The sequence below is a fragment of the Synchiropus splendidus genome, chromosome 11 (assembly GCF_027744825.2).
Source record: "Synchiropus splendidus isolate RoL2022-P1 chromosome 11, RoL_Sspl_1.0, whole genome shotgun sequence".
NCBI classification, from domain to species: Eukaryota; Metazoa; Chordata; class Actinopteri; order Syngnathiformes; family Callionymidae; genus Synchiropus; species Synchiropus splendidus.
Window position 1 is genome coordinate 12,177,501 of NC_071344.1, and position 19,063 is coordinate 12,196,563.

At 43.1% G+C, this 19,063-nt stretch overlaps 1 protein-coding gene across 2 annotated transcripts in view; it reads left to right on the top strand.

The window, feature by feature from the left end:
• aff2 (AF4/FMR2 family, member 2) overlaps positions 1 to 19,063 on the top strand; it is a 104,575-nt gene that overhangs the window by 77,376 nt on the left and 8,136 nt on the right. Inside the window, exons 11-22 of one of the 2 annotated variants that reach the window (XM_053879384.1) lie at positions 2,321 to 2,438; positions 2,966 to 3,065; positions 3,140 to 3,311; positions 3,702 to 3,905; positions 4,565 to 4,760; positions 4,936 to 5,871; positions 6,931 to 7,046; positions 11,877 to 12,093; positions 13,530 to 13,663; positions 13,728 to 13,791; positions 14,112 to 14,248; positions 16,465 to 16,536. In XM_053879384.1, the coding sequence (XP_053735359.1) occupies positions 2,321 to 2,438; positions 2,966 to 3,065; positions 3,140 to 3,311; positions 3,702 to 3,905; positions 4,565 to 4,760; positions 4,936 to 5,871; positions 6,931 to 7,046; positions 11,877 to 12,093; positions 13,530 to 13,663; positions 13,728 to 13,791; positions 14,112 to 14,248; positions 16,465 to 16,536 (2,466 nt within the window). The remainder of the gene's footprint in view (positions 1 to 2,320; positions 2,439 to 2,965; positions 3,066 to 3,139; positions 3,312 to 3,701; positions 3,906 to 4,564; positions 4,761 to 4,935; positions 5,872 to 6,930; positions 7,047 to 11,876; positions 12,094 to 13,529; positions 13,664 to 13,727; positions 13,792 to 14,111; positions 14,249 to 16,464; positions 16,537 to 19,063) is intronic. The other variant, XM_053879385.1, reaches the window with a different exon arrangement.

Genomic DNA, 19,063 nt, shown 5'->3' on the forward strand with positions numbered 1-19,063 from the left:
ACATTGAATTGTCCATCTCTATATTAAATATTAATATTAAAACATTCTTTGTTGGTGTTGGAGACAAACTCCAGTCATGCATCAAACAAAACTTGGGCTTTCAGAGAATGTTTTATGTCAAACACATGCTATAGAATAAAAATGTATTTGTGTTCATTGTTATTGACATGACATTTTTTGTCATTTTTGCATTTGCTGTGTTGTCCAAAATAATAGTGACGAAGTGGATGCTAAAACCTTCATAGCGTTGGTAATTCATATTTTGTCACCACAGTCCAATGAAAGTTGATTTATAACTGTCAAAATTATTGATTGATTTGTGCCGTGGCCAATTGAAAATCAAATATGGAAAGTCCGTATGTCCAAATGCAGCCTGAGAAAACCTCCAAAATCAAAACACTTCCAAACTTACAACGGACCGTGAAAGTTCAGCTGAAGAACATTAATCCTTTCGGTGTCCTAATGGAGAGCCCTGGTCATAGTTGGACCTTTTTTCAGTCCACATTGTTTGAGCTTCACTAGCTGGTGGAGATTCAGTCAAATCACCAGTGTTGCCACAGTTACTTTGAAAAGGTAATCCGACTACTTTTATTTAGAATTTAAAAGTAACTAAGTTAGATTACAAGTTACTTGTCAAATTACATTTGGCAGCCGACTACAGCTCTCCTTGCCGAAACAATATCTTTTATGTCAATTTTGAGGTTAGAGTTCTTGGGGGTCCAGTGTTTTTCCATGTTGGGGGTCGTTTTTTTTTGCACGATCTCAGTTATATGAATGTACAGTTAGTGTTTTGCTTTGACACACTCTAACCCATTGGAGCGAAAACCACACACAAAAAGCAAGAAGAATGAATAACAAAGTGATATATTGTCATTTCTATAGTTGGCCACCTGAAGGAAGTAGTTGCACTTAAGTGGCGGCTGTTACTCGCCTCTACGCTCCGTCACGCCGGAGAATCATTTTATTTCTGACTTTCAAGAGAAAATGCAACATTGGTACATCACATCGGTACAGTTTCTTCCTGCACCACAGAAAAAAAATCATCTATAAAAGTCAAAATCTATCATACGTGTCGTTTAACTTGACCTATCATTGTTTTTTGAGTCCGCACTTTCGACACATTTGCGAGGCGACTTTATTTCGCTCTCTTTAAGTGATTTCTGCGCGTTGGTGGACCCTGCAGGGTTAATACTGTCGTCTATAGCAGACATGAATTCAAAATAGTGGCAGTATTTTCAGATAGAAACGTGCCTCTCTCTGCTCATGCCTGTTATTTATTGCAGTGTAGCCAGCATCTTGACACGTGAGCTATCGTCATGCTCAAAGACGCAGTTGTAGAAAGCGAATGGTAATATTTCGCTTCCCGACAATGGCAACAATAGTAACGCACAGTGACTTAGATAAGTAACTTTAATTTGACTACCTTGTTTGAAATAGTAACGCGTTAGATTACTTGTTACTCAGTCAGTCCGTGCGGAGGTGTGGCTCTAAGCGTGGTTCTATTCTTCTCCAGATTTAGTTGTTTTGCTATGAAATGAATACATTAGTATTTAGTATTAGAAGGTGCAGCAGTAAAGTTAGTTTCTGCTCTTGTGTGGGGAACTGAAGCGGGTGTATTTCAAAGACAAGCTGGTCAGCTTTGAACTGCTACACTTGGAAATTGAATCTGAGAGGAGAAAAAATGTGTATAGAAAACGAGATGAAGAAGAGTAATGATAGAGGTGTGTGCACATGCGTTTGTGTGTGTGTGTGTGTGTTGCCTGAGGAACAGTTGATGGATTTGCTGCTCGACTGCTCACACAGATTGGTGCCTGCTGTGACTGCGGCTTTGAACCGAAATTATGCTCACAGTTTCACACATCGACTAAGAGAACTACACATCCTGGCAAATTGTGTGCACGCGTGTGTTGGTGTTGGAGCCGCGATGGGCCTCCAGGTGGCTGTGTCGTGTGGGAAAAAGAAGTCACAAGGAGTGAAAGAGAGGGACACGTTTTAGATGATGTGTTTTCACTTGAGTGACACCTGCGGAATTGTTACTTGCTGAGTAATTGCACAGAAAGCAGCGTCATGTGGAGTTGTTATATTGCTCTGGGTGCTTTAGTTTTCAGAGGCAAGGAAGTTTAGCCTAAACGGAGATGTGTATAAAGTGATTGGCTAAGAATAGGTAGGTTATTGTTTGAAGGTTTATTTTCAAGAGTGTGCTGTGATCTTTGGTTTCTTCGTTTTGAAGGTGGACACAACACTAACTTTGAATTTAGAGGAGACATTTCGCTAAGTTGAATTTTTTTTGCGACTGATTCTTTCTGTCTCTTCGGTGCAGTGGAGGTTCTGGGAGCAGCAGTGACACAGAGAGCAGCTCCGAGTCAGACACAGATGAGTCTGAAAGCAGTTCCAGCGACAGCGAGTACAACCGGACTTCCCGCACACACACACCAGAGGTAAAGGAAGTGTGTACTTGGCATTTCAAATCTAAACATTCACTATGTTTAGAGGTTTTTTTTTGCTCTGAGGTATTAGGTTTTTCAATAGTCTCTTATAATGAAATAAAATATATGCTTTTCCCAAGAGTAATCTTCAGTGACTCAGTTTTTAAAACAGCCCTACTACAGTACATACACTGGGTTCTACACAATTTTTTCGACAGGCTTCTTCACTGTACCTCATGTCTCCTCACCACCAGAGGTGAGGTACAGTATTGTGTTTCCGGTTGTCACAGAAAGGGACATGCATTTGTCTACGAAGGCTCAGTGGATAAAATTTGTTTTTTTCAAGTTGCAAGACCTAGAATCACTCACTGAGGAGTGTTTTCCACGACTTATCCATGATCTGAACTCCTATTTCTTCTGAGGTGATTCTATGAGCACGCACATTTCGATGACAGAGGAAAGCACAATGGGGCTTCTTTACAAATATATGGGTTAAAAGTTGGGAGAAAGAAAGAAACAGTTTGGCTTCTTCTCCTCAGCCGGAGCCGACGAATAAATGGCAGCTGGACAGCTGGCTGAATAAGGTCCAAACTCAGAGCAAACCCCTGGTCCCACCGGTGCGGGACTATCATGGATCAGGTCTGTACCCAGCAACTCATCCCTTTGGTGTGATGTCAAAAGAGTGTTCTGTTGTGACGGGTCGCCCTGTCCAGGCACTGTCTGCCCAGCCGGAGAAACAGCAGCAGCACCTGGAGGAGGGGCCAACAACAAGACCAACGGGACCAGCAACACTGAACCAACGGTAGCGGCGGAACATAAGGACGCCATAGGAGCTGCGGGGTCAGATTTCACTTCCATGTTGGATATGATCGACAGCAACACACAGTAATTCACATGCACAAAAAAAAACATGTCAACAGAAAGGCAGAGCTCTGTCCATCCACATATGTCGACCAAAGGAGATGTTTCACTAACCCACACTTTCATAGACAAACATTGGTGTGGCTGTACATTTTCACTCTATGCGTGCGCTCTCAATGCTTAGTGTGGATGTACTGTATTCATTTGAAAACGAAAACACCTGCCAAACCTTGTCTGAGAAAAATAACAACACTCAATTGTGATCAACGTAGACGTCGACTAACAGTCAACTATCTTTCATGCTGAAAGGCCATTTCAGTTGATCTGATCTGATGAAAACTATGTAGAAAGATAGCAGCTCCTGTGATGAATCTGATGTTTCAACACAAAGCACTGTCCATGTTCTGTTCACAGCTCCAGCAGAGAAAAGGCCAAGTTGAGCCAGAGGACATCTGGAGAAGGTCAGAGGTCAAAGACGAGACTGTCACCTGGTTGTACGTCAGGGTCAGAGGTCACTCCTCCCAAAAGGATCTCGACAGGAAAAAAGCAGCCGAGGAGAACGGAGCGGCTAAGCGGCGGTCAGGACAACCCAACATGGAGTCGAGCCAGCCAGCAGAGGTGAGGGGCCTTGCAGAGCAGCCACTTTATTATGACCTTTGTTGTTCCCGAGGCCGGTCAGTGTGTAGTTTTCTGGTACACCACGTAGCATCCAAACTTCACTGTGTGTATTTATGATGCAGTGCACTTGCAATGTTTTCTTTTTTTTTTTAAATGAGTGTGAAATATGCAACTCCATATCGGAACATGTTTGAGGTGTCGCTGATCCATCCAAGTGTTCGGAAGTCAGCAACCCGTTACATGAAGTCGGAATCTTTGCCAGACTTTTTTGCCTTCCGTACTTAAACCTCTTTGTGTGTTTTACTTCAGTTCGTGCTTTCAATTTCCACTGCTCCTCTTGTTCCTTGTTTCGGTTCGATTTCTTGTGTGTTGGCTTTGCTTGAAATTGATTGAACAAAAGGGCCTCGGGGTACTCTTTTTTGTGTCCATCCAGTTCAGAAACACGAAAAGGTTGTCTTTAAGTTTTGGCTGGAAGCCAGATTTCACCCTGTGCAGCATGCGCTGTCTCATTATCTTATCTTGTCTGCCATCGATTCAATTCTAAACTCTTCCTCTGGTTAGCCAAAACAAAGTAGTGCTTCTGTTTGTTCATTCAAAGCTGGATCACACTTACTCTAGGGCAATTGCTATCCTCACATTCAAGTGTTTTCTCTCTGCAGCCCTGCCTTGAGGGAGAAGGACCTGTTCCCCACTTCCTCTCTTGAGCATCAGAACGTCCCAAGAGCACAAATTAAACCCCCGGGTTTGAAAACTGCGCCGAGAAAAGAACCCCGCAGCGCCACCAGCTCCAATAACAAGTTGCCAGCGACGCTCCATCAAATACCAGCACAGACACATCCAGTCAGCCTGAACCAGGTTAGCCGAGAGAGCCACGTGTGTATTCTCCATTCTCATGTTATGTTCAAGTGGTGAGACAACTGTTCTGTCAAAGGGTTTCCAGGCTTGAAAAATGAATGAACTAGGAATGTGACTTGTGAATCTATGTGCTGTACTTACAACTCACTCCTCTCTCTCCGTCACCCTCCCGCAGGACAAGAGGAAACACAGAGGTCCATGCAACAAAATCACTCCCAAATCTCGAGAATTTGTCGAGACAGATTCATCCTCGTCTTCCTCCGAGTGCCTCTCAGATTCTGATGAGGCCATTAAAATCCCCGCTGGACCACCGCAGACCACAAGTCCCCCAATTAACACAGTAAATCTGTCCAACGTGCAACCGCACACACCCCCTCTGACAACTCTCAGCACCGCTGGCTCAGTGGGAATTTTAGGAACATTTGGGGGACCGAGTCGAAGCGTTAAAGTGAGTAGCAACGGGACCACTGATAGCAGTGGCAGTGGTGGTCTCAGTAGCAGCTGCAACACACTTGGCATTGGCATCATTGGTTGTTCTTTTGGGACTTCTGTCCCGGACCCCGGAGGGTTGGGTGGTGCCTGCAAGGACTTGGAGTGCATGTCACCTGCTGACTCTCCATGGAGAGAGTACCAAGAGAGGCAGAATCTGTGGGTAAAAATTGACCTGGCACTGCTCAGCAGAGTTCCCAGACAAGGCCGGAGCAAAGGACCAGACATGGAAAGAGACAGAAAGGAGGAAACACACGATAACAGTAGAGAAAGACAGAAGCATGACAGCGCAGACTGGTCCCTGTTGAGAGATCACAAGACATTTAATAAACTGAAAGGTCAAGAAGAGGAGCGTGAACATTTGGATCATGAGAGGCAAGGAGCCCGAGCGCCGATCATGGAGAATCAGGAGAGACTCAGGATGGGTGGCGCTGAAAAAACTGCAGGGAGAAGAGAGAAAGACTGTCCTGATATGGGAACTGCCGACATCAGCATGCTGCAACAAGGGCAGAATCCTAGGCTCAAGGCGCCTAGAGGAGACAGTGGAGGCAAACACAAGAGACCAGCAGTCGGAAACACTGATGTCCCATCAGACAAGCACAGGAACAAGCGGAAACACAAGGTATGGCAATGGCAACCATTTCTGTGCAACTGAGCCTAGTGTGGCACTGACTGTGCCGTCCAAAGAATGAAATCTGAGACCAGTAGTGGACGAATTGATCTCCTTTCACATTAATATTTCCTGTTATACCAAGCCTAAAGCTTTATCCCAAGCTACTATAGCCTTGACCTTGGACATGTGCCAAGAAAAGTTTGGTCTTCCGGCCTCCAAGTCGAACTGTGTTACAGATATGGCGCACATCCAGCATCTGCCAGTTTAGATATGGCGCTTATAGTTTGCAAAATAAGTTGTTTAAAAACGTTACGTACTCTGAATGTTTGTTTGACAGATAGGTGATGACTTCCAAAAGATTAAGCTTATATTATATTATTAATAATATTATTATTATATAATGATTGTTATGTTAAACAGTATAAAGTCATGTGTTTTATTTTAAAACACATGCTGCAGAATCTAAATTGCAGGTCACACTTTACTTAAAGGTCTCAGCTATAATGCATTATGAGCACAAACAACACATAATACGAGCATTTATAAGGCTTTATAGAACATGTTCTGAATGTTCCAAATCATGGATAGTAACTAAGGACATGGTTATTATTTTTTTTTTTTTATGTTGTGGATTTTACTTAATCTAGTTATAAAGAGTCTTAACCATAACCCCACACGGTATGTTATTAGAAATGAATAATTTCCTGTAAAAATCATCATCTCAACAGCAACTTCAAAATCGCACCTGAAGCAGTCGTTTTATTTAACAATGGATTTTTGCTTGCTTTGTAAATGGTATACAAGATCACTGTGTCCTGTTTAAACATCCCCAGCACCAAACCACTGCATCTCATCTTAATTCAACTTGACATTGAGGGCACCTTTACACTGGGTGATGTGATCTGTGCTTCTCCTCTTCACCACAGGGGAGGAAGCAAACACTTCCTCCTCTGCTCTTGTCAGTCTGTGCCTTGACCAGGACTTACTTGAGTGTTGTTCAAGTCCAACAAACACAATGTACAGTTACATACATGTTCAGTTGTAACGTATGTAACGTTGTAATTTCAGTTGGACCAAACGGAGTCAGTCGTCAGCAGCAATAAAAAAGGACGGTTGGACAAAGAGAGTCATGCCCCTCCAGCCTGCATCTCTCCAGGGCAGAACCACAAGAACAGCTCCTCGGAGTAAGTAGTGTCTGAAGCTACGGTAATAATCACGATGCAAGGGAATATAGAAACATAACTGTGAAGGTCGCATCACAGTCCACGTAAAGTGAGCCTCTAACTGTGTTTTCAAGTTTCTCCATGATGGTATGAACTGGGCAAAGGAACTGACAGATACACATCAACGGTCATATCCTCTGTGGCAAGGCGATAGTGGGAGCCAGGACTGTATCTACTGGATAGAACTGGATTTCTTTTTGAAGACTCTAGTCAGAGCAAGTCATTCAGCCGAGTCTGACACTGAGGTTTTCCCGGGCCTCCACAGCAGAGCCAAGCTCAGCATGCAGAAGCAACCTCGAGTGTTCTTCATGCATGCTGTGATGATGAAACAAACGTGTGTTCGGTGCTCCAGATTTGACATGATTTTTCAATCTTCCAATGACATCATCGTCCTCCACTGGAACTTTCTAGCTTGATGCCTTTATCCTGATGATACAGTGAGCACAACTGCAGTTTGGTGCAACTTGAGGCTTGATGCTGCTTATGTAGCTGGGAAGTGGGGAGGGGCGATATGGACAAAAAAAATTCAAATTATCACGATAAATATATTTTGATGTGTTGGACAATTTATGATGAAACTTATAAGTGGGGTTTGTCTCCAACATCATTATTTGTTTATGTTTCAATATAATAGTTAAGGTAAGTGTAGAGATGAGAAACTCAATGTTTCACGTCTCTGGTAGAAGCAGCTGGTGTCTGACGCACTGCTCTGCCAGCTTTATTTAGGGGTTAAATTGAGCCGTCTGTCTGCTGTATCTCATGTCTCTCAACAGTTGACTTGAACTATGGACCAGTCTGGACACATTTCCTAGATGCTATTGAAGAAACATTAGAAATCATGCGAAGAAATGATCATTCAGTCATATTCTATTCTCCAAATCATGATACAAACTTCTGTCTTGTGTGATGGAAAACCTTTTCACAATTCTCTCTCCAAAAATGGTTGTTTTTCGTTGCCTTACTGAAGATGTCACTAATACTTTGACCGCTTTAGAATTTGTTGATGGTCCCTAACTGATGCCGGGTTGTAGCATTAGCGCTGCCTGTGAGAGTGTGTCCACGATCAGTGAACCCTAATGGGGACGCGGAAGAGGACGCCGGTGCCAATACCAGAGCGGAGCTCCGTCCAATATGCAACTATTTTCACTAGGGTGTTCACCAGCGCAGCAGGAGACCTGCATGTGTTGATGTGAACCAAGGCAGACAACCACGTCAGAGAACCTATGAGGACCACTCCATCTAATAAAATAAACACAGATCGAAAGACTCAGAGTCGACCAGTGTCATTATCAAAGGTTCCCTTTATTAAAAATAAGTTTCAAACTACGATCGTAAACCAAAGTCCACCACACTCTCCACAACTGTCACACGCCGGTGTCGGCTGTCAAACGCCGCGGAGCAGGAGAGCGTGGTGCGCTGTCACGGTCTCGTCATGTTCATGTGTGCAGGTCCAATGCAGCAAGTAAGTCGCGTGTTTATTGAATTTATCGTGAGATGCAGAATTGTCATTGTGGAGATTGTGTTTGGCGGTATATGGTGTACGATGACTTAGCGCCCATCCCTACTGGGGAGGTTATCCTCCGCTGACCCTGCATGTTCATTGTCTCACACTCACAACTGACCCATCTACTCACACTGTTCAAGTCTGGATATAAAACTTGAATAAATGTAGGCCTCATTTAGACAGCCTGACTATGGCAGTCTGATTTCAAATGACCTGACAGAAGCCACACAAATAGTGGATGAATAGTGGATGATGATGCTGCTTGATGCCACACTGGCACTGGACCCAGTCGTTTGGACGCTCGTAAAGACTCTGTTTCAGTTGAATGTGTTGAAATGGATGTATTTTCTTCATGAAAGTGCGTCGTAGATGAACGTGTTCTCAGTGAGTGACGGGTCGTGTTTCAGTTATAGACTGTACTGACGTCTAAATTTCCCGATTGTGGCTGAGAAATACATGAGGAAAAAGCAATGAGATGCTGACTGTGGTGACAGGAGGAGATTGTGCTGCTGATTATGATGCTGGAATGGCAGGACAGGAACTCGAGTGTTCTCCGTGAATTATTCACTGCAGACCAAGATGCTGGTGTCTATAAATATTCTCCTACGTAATGGCTCCAGAGCAAATATTTTTAGTGGCACTATAACCTGTAGTTGAACCTGTACGCATCTGGATCGCAGGCTGCGGAGCCCAGACCCGCTCAGCTGGTTCTGACTGAGGTTATCATTACCTCACCTCAGTTGGTGAGGTCAGTGTTGGACCACAGATCAAAACGTTTCTCGCTAAATCGGTGGGAAACCTTCTTTAGATCAGACATGACTGGCTTTAAATTTGAACCTGTTACTGACGGAGGTTTATTCAGCACCTCCAGGGTCAAAATTGAGTCCAGCTACACACAGACAGACGGACACACAGGGGACTTATTAACAGACTGACACACAACAATGCACACAAATTAGCATAGTCATCCAGCTGCGCGTGCATCACTTACCCTGCCCAAACACACACACTCACACACACACACATTTTCAACAACTAATTAGTCTTTGTCTCCCCTCTTTGGTTTATTACCATTAATGTCTGGGCCTGGGGAACTGTTCTGTGAGCTCAGCAACTTTCCAGCCGCATCAAAGCCCCAGAGTTTCCAGCGAGCAGGAAAACATGAAAATATGATCTGTTGTGTTGCAAACAATATGAGTCAGTGGGGTTCCAGTGAAGCAGCAGAGGGACCATGAGCCGGTGCTCTGCTGGAGGCAGGAGGAGCAGCGATGGAACATTTTGCACCACCAGTTTGTCAGCGCTGATGTATGAGGCTGTTGTTGTCGGCCAGCGCGGATGACGATTCGTTTTTTTTCTGTAACAGAAAGTCGTCTTTCTCTGACGTCTTGTTTTAACTATGACTGATACACTAAAGAAATATTTGCTGTTATGACTGTTATATGACTGTTGTCTCACAAGTTCACTGAAGTCTTTTCTGAAGAAAAAAAACAACTCTGGTCATAATGTCAATGGATTGGATTCCATTTACATACGTTATAGTTCATATATAGTACATATACAGAGTAAATGTACTGTAGCTCTTTTTTGCCCCTCATATCTACAACATGTAGTTAGTGTTTTAGTCATCAGCTGTGGACATTTTTACAGCCAACAGATTGGCAAAAGCTGATAAATATATTATTATAAATTGAGGAAGACTTCTCTTCCAATGACCAAAGAGGTATTTCTGCTATTAACTCTTCATTGTCTGGATAGAGATCTTACAGTAAAGACAACCTTTTTTTATATACTGTATATATTCAGGATCTTTCGATGCTTCAAATCATTTAAAAAAAATGTTTATATTTACCATGTTATATCTAGTTAAGTTTTACAAAATGGATGTCCTGACTCACTTTATTTCCTGTCTGATCCTGCCCTCTTGAAAACTAACCCTAGGTTCCCTTTACTGTGTGATGAAAACTATAGAATCATGTCGGGTAGAGGGTTCATTTACGTGGCAACAACTTTTTGGTGGTGATGCACCTGCGCCAGTGCCGAAGATTTAGAATATCATCTATGCCAACGTATCACAGGACGATCTACAAACGTAAGGAGAGTACATAGAGTCGGTCACAGTCTTTCTATACAGTATAGATCTATGCTGATGCGTTGACTACAACATCACTCGCTTTGTGCTCCTCTTCCCACACTCAGTCACAGCGAAGAAACCGGTCAAATGCGTAACTTCGAGTTGTTGTTAAACATGATGCCATGTTTAACAACAACATGACAGAATAATGGAGTGTTCCTTGTCTGATCGAATCCGAAGACTGTCAGCACTGAAGAGCTAACAGGGCTAATAGAGCTAAAGTGACATCTCACTTTATTGACGCTCGAACACCATCAAAACTGGCTTGTTTAAATGCAGAACCCAATAAATGCGCTTGATAATGTGAACTGGGAAAGAATGACTGTTGTTATGAAGCCAGCTGAGGCAAAGAAGGTTAAAGATTTGCCTGGAAATTCCCCAAACTAGAATAAATTCATGCAAAGGAGATTGTAATGAAATCAAAAAAAGTTATGTAAAATCAATAAATCCTGATATATATTTTTGCTATATTGCCCACTCCTTTCTTTAGTCAAAGGGATTTTCTAAAGGACTTTTGACTAAGCATAGTTGTGCTTTGGCTGAGGCTCCTTTGGTGGTGTGCCTCGGATATTTTTCAATGAACCAAGTAGCTTAAAAAATGTTGGAAAACCCCACAATATTTTAAACGTGCTCCATAAAAGCACTCAGTTATGTTGAAGGCTAAATTACCTTGAAATGGCTGTTCTTTAACATTGTGATATACAGAGGATTTCATCTTCCTAACATTGTCGGTCACTTGCATCATCATAGTGCCCCTTTAATAAACAAGCCACTGTATGTTATGAGTGCAAACCCAGCACAGCTCCAACAGCGTGATAGGTCTTTCTCATGCAGCTCCCAGGCAGCCGTGGCTGGTGTGAACATTAATCCAGAATAAAGGGCAAACCCAATTACAGTGTGGGAATTCCCTACTCTCTGCTCCAGTTCCAGACTAGATTTTCTTCCACTGTAAATACCTGAAACTGTCACGGCTATGATTTTCTTCTTTCATGGTGAGGAAATATTAAAGCCTAATTCATGTTTCACTCAAACACAGTACTTGTTTTATGAATGACTTGCCAATGCGCTGAGCAAATGCAAGTTGCCAAATGATGTTTCAAGATTATTTTCCACCTCTGCGAACGATTGCTGATGTTTTTTTTGGGGGGGGGTTCAGATCTTCTCTTAACAGAAAGCAGTGTCGCCGGCGCGATGACAAGCTACTTCCCCCTCTGCTGTCCCCCCTGTCGGACGAGCCTCCGCACAGGCAGCCGGGTGATGGCGGGGCCTCTGTGGGACAGGAGAGCAGTGCCATTATCGTACAGGCTTGTTCCAATTCTTCCAGCCAACACAGACACAGGAAAGCAGAAAGCATCTCAGCTCGAAACAACAGCGTAAGTTATTGTTTGTTTTTTTTAAATTGTGTATTCCAAAGCACTTTTAACTGTGAATGATATCATGACAGAGGCCTCACATTTTTGATGTTTTCATTCATACTTGTTTGGACCAACAGTTTTTTTTTTTTCCTCTCCCAAGTGCCCTGAATATGACGGGTTGACAGATGAGGTTAGACAAGAAGCCCCTTGGACGATGATGTCTGCAGATGACATGGTGATCTGTGGTGAGAGCTGGGAGCAGGGCAATGTCCAGGGCAATGGAGTGTGTGAGAAAGAGGTGAAGAAGCAGGTGCAGGCAGGATGGAATCATTGGAGAAAAGTGTCAGGTGTGACGTGTGACAAAAGGGTGTCGGCAAGGATGAAAGGGAAAGTGTCCAAAAGGGTGGTGAGGCCAGCAATGTTGTATGGTTTGGAAACAGTGACACTGAGGAAAAGACAGGAGGCAGAGCTGGAGGTAGCAGAGATGAAGATGCTGAGCTTCTCTCTGGAAGTGAGCAGGATGGATAGGATCAGGAAGCAGTAGATCAGAGGGACAGCACATGTGCTCAGGTGTTTAGGAGACAAAGTCAGAGAGGCTAGATGGAGATGGTTTGGACATGTACAGAGGAGAGAGAGCCAGTACATTGGTAGGAAGATGTTGAGGTTGGAACGGCCAGGCAGAAGGTGGAGAGGAAGGCCAAAGAGGAGGTTTATGGATGTTTTGGTTTGAGGTTTGAGAGAAGAGGGAGCAGAGGACTTGGTGAGGTGGAGGACGATGAGCCGCTGTGGCCACCCCTGAACTGAGAAGCTAAGTTCCCTGAACATTTTAGGAGACTTAAGTGCACAAATGCCAAAAATGCTCCTCTCTGCCAATGACAAATCCTGGATCCAGAAGGTGATCCATAACACTCCCGAAACCTTTCAAGTTATTTGCAACACAAACAAATAGACAGCCATCCCACTGCTGCTGAAAACATAACGTTTAGAGGCATGTACTCACCTGGGCTCAGTAGACTTGGCATGACATGACTTCAGGATTCAAGGATGGTTTATTGTCATATCTATGAAATTAGTGAAATGTGTTCCTGAAATCCCTGAAGGACAGAAGAACAGCAGCATTATTTCCAATATATTATATAAACAAATGTTGAATGAGATAAGTGCCTGATGATATACATACATCCATCATCAGTTAACCACCGCTGAGTCCTGTTCAGAGTTGTGGGGAGTGCTGGAGTCTATCCCAGCATCCACCCTGGACAGGTCGCCAGTCCATCGCAACCTTACCAAGATGTTCTTTTAAATAACATATGAAACACAGTATATATACAATGCATGTTGAGAATGTGAGTTTCAGGATTAACAGACACAAATTGCGAATATCGGTCGACTTTACTGAGCAGATATGGATGCTTAAATCTTAAACGCAACTCATATGTCCCCCCCATCTCCAGGAAAACAATCATCTTGGTGAGAAGAACAGTGGACATGGTTACCATGCCAACTCCCAGTCAGAGTCAGAGATGTGGTCAGATGCAATGATGGCTCCAACGGAACCTCGCCGGCCGAAATTGCTGTTTAGTGACACGTAAGTGGAAATGGACACACGCTGGCACACATGACTGTGATCTAATGATCGGTGCTGGTTCCAGAGTCCACACTGCTGACCACTACATGCAGGAGGCCAAGAGGCTCAAGCACAAGGCTGACGCTCTGGTGAGTGTCATCGCATCTGCACTATATGAGACAGATGTCAAATAATCTCCTGCACATCCCAGAATATGATATTTGTTTCATAAAAATTGCACACAAGCTCCGATGTTCATCGTAAATCGACTTTCACAACCAAGTGACAGGTTTCACTGCATTCAAAAAAAGGGCTCTTTCTATGAACTGTTTAGAAACGTGCACCGTGTTTCCCGCAAATCATTGGTTGTTTGAGGAGATTTTAGACTTTTCCAGTCGACATATAGCTTTGTTGTGAAAACCTGATCCGTTTTCTGCGAATGACTTGTGTCTTACAAATCGTTTTTCAGATGGATAAGTTTGGGAAAGCAGTCAACTACACAGACGGAGCGCTCTCCTTCATTGAATGTGGAAATGCAATGGAGCGAGATCCGCTGGAGGCCAAATCCCCGTATACCATGTACTCGGAGACCGTGGAGCTAATCCGGTGAGGACAGAGGCTGGTGTCAGCAGAGCTCTGTCGTCTCATGGTCCATTTCATGTCTTCATCAAGCAGGGTGAAATCGGCAGTTCTTTAAAAGCTTCTTTGGGGATTGAGTAGTGTTCAGAACTGAGACAGACTTCCCAGAAGCGTTCACATGTTCACGTTTTGATTCCTTGTTTCGATGCTTAAATCGATGCTTTCTCATACATTTGCATAGGTGCTTATTCAGCGAACGTGTATTCTCCACCGCAGGAGACACTATAGTGTTAGACAGCAGTGTTGTATCCTGCGAAGTGGAAGTAAAATGACATTTACATCCGAGTTGTGAGAGTAATAGTAGTAATATTTATCAGCAAGTAAAAGCTTTGTAGAATTCAAGTGAATGAAGACTCATTTAAAATGTCTCAACAGGTTGCCTCAGAATCTGAATCAGTTAGATTAGATTCCCTCTTCTACATGTTACTCACTGAAGGTGACCTATTTAGATTTTAAGGGACGGTGCGTTTTAATCCACAGCGAGATGCTTCCTGACGCCTCACTCTCACAGGGTTGCTGTCAAGTCCCTCATCTGTCTTTCAGACATGATTTTCTTCTCCAGTGAATTACTGAGAGTGACAAATGATTCCGACTTGTGGAATTGCACTGGTAGACGTGAGGCGACGGGGACTGATCGAATTTGAACTCAGCGGCTGGAGTTCAACTGCGCTCGGCCGCTGTCATTTATCTCTGTGAAGTGTCCTCGAGGAAACAAACAAATGTGCTGCATCCACAAGGCTGCTGACGTTGACCCTTGACCGGCGGGAGCAGGAGCGAGGGCCGGAGTTTTCCCAAAGAGATCGATAAAGTGTTAAAGTGTTGCTTGTTCTCTTCATTCCGCTGTCACTTCCAAATCCTCACTGAGCTTTCGGAGATTAAGGAGGTCAGACGACAATGGCTGGGCCCTGAAGCCCTTTCTGATACGTCAGATCAATATCTGGGGATGGAGGTCTGGAGCGCTAATTTGTGGGTTGCCATGGGGCTGAGACATGGACATTAACCAGGTTCCCGACTCAGCAGTTGGGCTCCGAGCATGCATGTGCATGTTTTTTTACCGTGCCATCATCACTATGTCCAAGTCAAAGGTGGTACAACTGCTGTCCGAAGGACCCGAAGAAGATTCATACATTTATCAAGGAAAGCCACTTTCATTGATATTGGACTAAACATTTAGGTTGTTGACTAACAACAGTATATATGAATAACGTCTTTTAACCAAAACTGTTGCATTGGGTTTACTCCTGTGATCTTATTGTGAAACACTGGGTTACAGTTTAAAAGCCCGCTCATGAGCAAGGTTACTATAGTTTACGGAAACTAACAAAAAAATGAAAACTAGAATTGTAAATCATTTTCATTTTCTGAAATAAAAATATAAACAAAAGGTTTTCATGAAACGATAACTCACTGAAATAGCATTGTGTGTTTACAAAATGAATCAAAACTAACTAAAATTATAGCAAAATTTGCATCTTTATTTATTTCATAAATATATATCATAAAATAAAGCATTTTGAGGTTATTTAAAATCATGACAGCTGTCGGCCAGGTGCGGCATGTCAAGTCCATGATGTCAGTAGTTGGGCGAAATCGTCATCTTTCCAATCTTAATGCATTTTTTTACATGTTGTCTTTTGTTGAGTTTTTATTACTTGCTATACTGACTATTTTTATGACATATTTCATCCTTTTCCAGACATATCGACAACCTTGTTCCAAAACAAGCTAAAACAATAGTAACAACAACAATAGTAACAGCAACAACAATAGTAAAACTAATAAAAAACTAAACTCTAAAAACTGATTAAAACTAACTGAATTTGAAGGACAAAAATTCAAAACTAAATAAAAACGAAAATTGATATATAACTATTATAACCTTGCTCATGAGAAAGGAAACCCAAAGGGTCACAATTGAAAATTTGAATGACAAACTGCATTGTAGCGGATGAGAAAGGTTCTACACTAAAAATACCCTCTTGTTATTGAATTTAAATTCATATGTAAAGAGGGAATGTGTACTTCAATAGTATGATTTCAAATGCATGACCATTCTTTTTTCACTTCTGCCCCAAATGGGTATATAAACAGGACAAAATACGGCAAACAATAATCAGTGAATTCTCTCTACTGAGGCAGTAAAAGGTTTTATAGACGTGATTTTTTTTTCTTCTTGTCTGCAGGTACGCCATGAGGTTAAAGAACTTCACCAGCCATTCAGCAACTGTTGCTGAGAAGAAACTTGCAGTTCTGTGGTAGGTCTTTCTCCGTGGTGTTCAAAGTGAATTTCGGCGAATGATCAATACAACGATGAACTTGTTGTACTGTTGAGGAAAAGAAAAGCACAGATCCATTTCGCATGAGTCATTGTATTGTAAGTGCCTCCTGTGTCATGAGGTGGAAGGTTGACGCCAAACTCTTTATGCTGAAATTTGCCTGAGATATTTGAAAGTATGATGCACATTGCATTCTGTTTAGACTCTTATTTCCTGTCTCATGCTAGGGTTTGACTGTAATGTGTGTTGCTTGGCCCACGACTTGGACTACAGACTTTGGCCTCTGGCATGGTAGAGTTTGACACCCCTGGTGTTGAGTGTGTCAGGTTATGACTCTGATCCAACAGACCACTGAAACTGTTGAGAGCAGCTCCCGCTGAGAGCATCTGTGTTTGTGGCACATGGTGCTGTTTAGCAGCAGAAAGCTTCGTGGGTGCTTTAGATAAAAGGGCAGGATTCATCAGATCAGATCTGTGCTGGTTCACTTCATATCTCTATATACGAAATATCTATGTAAAGAAGTGACCAGATATAGGTGTGAGTACGTTGTGGCCCTGCCGTCTCTAGTGATGGGGCTGCTGAGGCTTCATCATTTGTGTGCCACCAACACTCAGCACATCCCAGATCAAATAAATGGCTCCGTGCTTGAATGAGGAGGCTGAGTAGCTTGTGAGGCAGCAAGCCGTTGAACGCGCTTCAAGCCTGTGGCCTGAAACTGTGCGGGTTCCTTGCTGTCCTTTTGTGAAGAGTGCACAGCCTCTTCCCGGAGGGTGCGAGGTAAAACAGCCCCTGGGCAGGATGAGTCGGGCCCTCCACGATGCTCGCTGGGTTGCCTCTTTTGTCTGCGCTGTTTCCATGGCGTGTTGCATCTGCGATTCGCACAGCCACTGGTGCTGCACCTGCTGGTGTTCTTGTTTACGATGGAAGGAACGCTGCTGCGGGTGGTCTTTGTTATGGTTTTCACTTGCCTCCTGAAGCGCCTGCCTGTCAGCAGCACAGTCCCTGTGCCAGGTGTTGATGGAGAAGGTGAATGTTCTCTCCACAATACACCTGTGAGAGGTGTGTGTCAGCCTGCTGCGAAGTGAAAAGTGTTGGCCAACCTTGTTTAAAATATAGCTGTTTCCACCTGGGATGATGTGCACTCATGTGCGGGGCGCATGGAATGTGGCTTTTCCAGAACTTTGTGGCGCTTCCTCTTGTCATGATGATGTGTAACAATACATTTTAACAATGATTCGATGAGGATTATGGTTTGAGGTTGCCCCTGCGATTCAAGGGTGATACTGGTTCACAGCAATTCTATTTGAAATGATTCAGTGACTTAAATCAAGCCAGTTGCTTTTCAGCCAAAGACTGTAACCCGTGTAACAGTGAAGTAACAACCTGGATACTAGACTAGTGCACAAGAAGTTTTCCTACATCCCTGGAATCACGTATAAATCCATTCTGAATACAAACATGTCAACAATTAATGGAAAATACACCCACATTTTATTTGACAAAAAATAACACCTGTTAATAGCATGTTAACCTCTGCTATACTCATATAAAAAATAAGCATTTAACCTGAAAAAATGTTGCTATTTTAATTCGTACTGTAATATTTCCACATTCAAAAAGAAAAACTGCATTTGAGGTTCGACATCTGGTTTAGCCTGTGCTTAAATCTTTCTATTCAACGGTAAAGATACAATTCAAGATCAAAATGAAGAGCAACCGTTCTTCTGCGGGGGTTGAACCTTCTACTAGACACGTTTTAATGAAGCAACAACGTTGCACTAACATTCACAGCAGTGACGCTGCTGGAGGAGTCTTGTCTGTTGGGGAGATGTGACGTGTTGCTGTTGTGTCGTACTTCACCTGTGCAAATGCTACAAGCCGCAGCGGTGACCTATGGAGCATCTTTTGTAAAAGCCAAAACATTTCCAAACAGTAGACTGCAGTGATGGTTTCAACGTTTCTCTCTCTGCTTCCACTTCACCATTCGCCATCAGCCTCATTGTTTTGTTTACCACTGGAGCGCAGCAATGACGTCTTTATCATTATAAAAAAAAAATAAAAAACACATTCATATCAAGCGATAGAATTAATTGTATTATTTTTAATATTTATTAGAAGGACTTATATATAGAGCTGGGACAGGGATGAGGCGAGTCTGGGACAGAGCGTGACTTGGTTTATGACTTTGTCACAGCCAAACTGCACAGAAGCGCACATTCAGAGCTGGACACGCACCGGGCACCTCTTCACTTCTGGAGAGACCTCACTCACTCGGCAACCCCTCCCACATGCAGCGGCCACACACATAGAGGAACAGCGCACCTGCAGCAGACACTCTACATTCACTCCTACAAAAGACTATTTTAAGGCTTGGAACACATTATTTCTTTTTCCATTCATTGTAATGGGAAAAATTGATTCAGATTTCAAACAATTCGCTTCTCGAACGGCCGTCTGGAACGGATTGTGGTCGAGAACTGTACTACTTGGCTGCAGACGTTAAATC